The 532-nt window shown below is 64.1% G+C and overlaps 1 protein-coding gene across 1 annotated transcript in view; it reads right to left on the bottom strand.

Annotated features, from left to right (window-relative positions):
* Window positions 1–503, bottom strand: part of LOC104991163 (paralemmin-2) — a 517,429-nt gene extending 516,926 nt beyond the window's left edge. The window contains exon 1 of the mRNA XM_010843550.1: window positions 396–503. Within this exon, the coding sequence (XP_010841852.1) occupies window positions 396–400 (5 nt within the window). The 5' untranslated portion in view covers window positions 401–503. The remainder of the gene's footprint in view (window positions 1–395) is intronic.
* Between the last annotated feature and the right edge of the window lie 29 nt (window positions 504–532).

Raw genomic sequence — 532 nt, 5'->3', positions numbered from 1 at the left:
CGGTCTTTTTTTTTTTTTTTCTGACTGCAGTCCAATAATGCTGACAAGGTTAGGAATCGGAAGTAATGGCTATTGCGGCCAACTCCCTGAGTGGCGGAAGCTTGGGGCAAGGACGGGAAAGCCTAGAACGTGCCTCCCTCTTCAGCAACATCGTCCCCTCCCGAGGCCCTGCTGGCCAAGGGGCAGCGGCCAAAACCACGCATCTCAGGTCTGGCACCCCTTGGCTCCTGCCTCCCCGGCTGCTGCTATAGAAACGCCAGGCGTACACACGGGGCTGAAATTAAACACCCATCCTGGACCGGGACCCAAGCCGGGATCAGCCGGCTGCCTCGGTCGCCATAGCAACATGCGGAGGGGAAGGCAGCTAAAGGCGCGCGCGGCGCGGGGATACTCACTCCATCGCGGGGCTCTGGGCTGCTGCGGGGTTTTCCGGCGCTGCTCGCCTCTGCTGGAGCCGGGCGCTCTGGTCGCGCCGCGCGCGCGAGGTGGAGCCGGGAGCGTCCCCCCTCCCCACCCGCAATCCCTCCTCCCC

This window comes from Bison bison, unplaced genomic scaffold, assembly GCF_000754665.1.
Source record: "Bison bison bison isolate TAMUID 2011002044 unplaced genomic scaffold, Bison_UMD1.0 scf7180017864183, whole genome shotgun sequence".
NCBI classification, from domain to species: domain Eukaryota; kingdom Metazoa; phylum Chordata; class Mammalia; order Artiodactyla; family Bovidae; genus Bison; species Bison bison.
The sequence above is the reverse complement of the archived record's forward strand: the minus strand, read 5'-3'. Positions and strand labels throughout refer to the sequence as shown.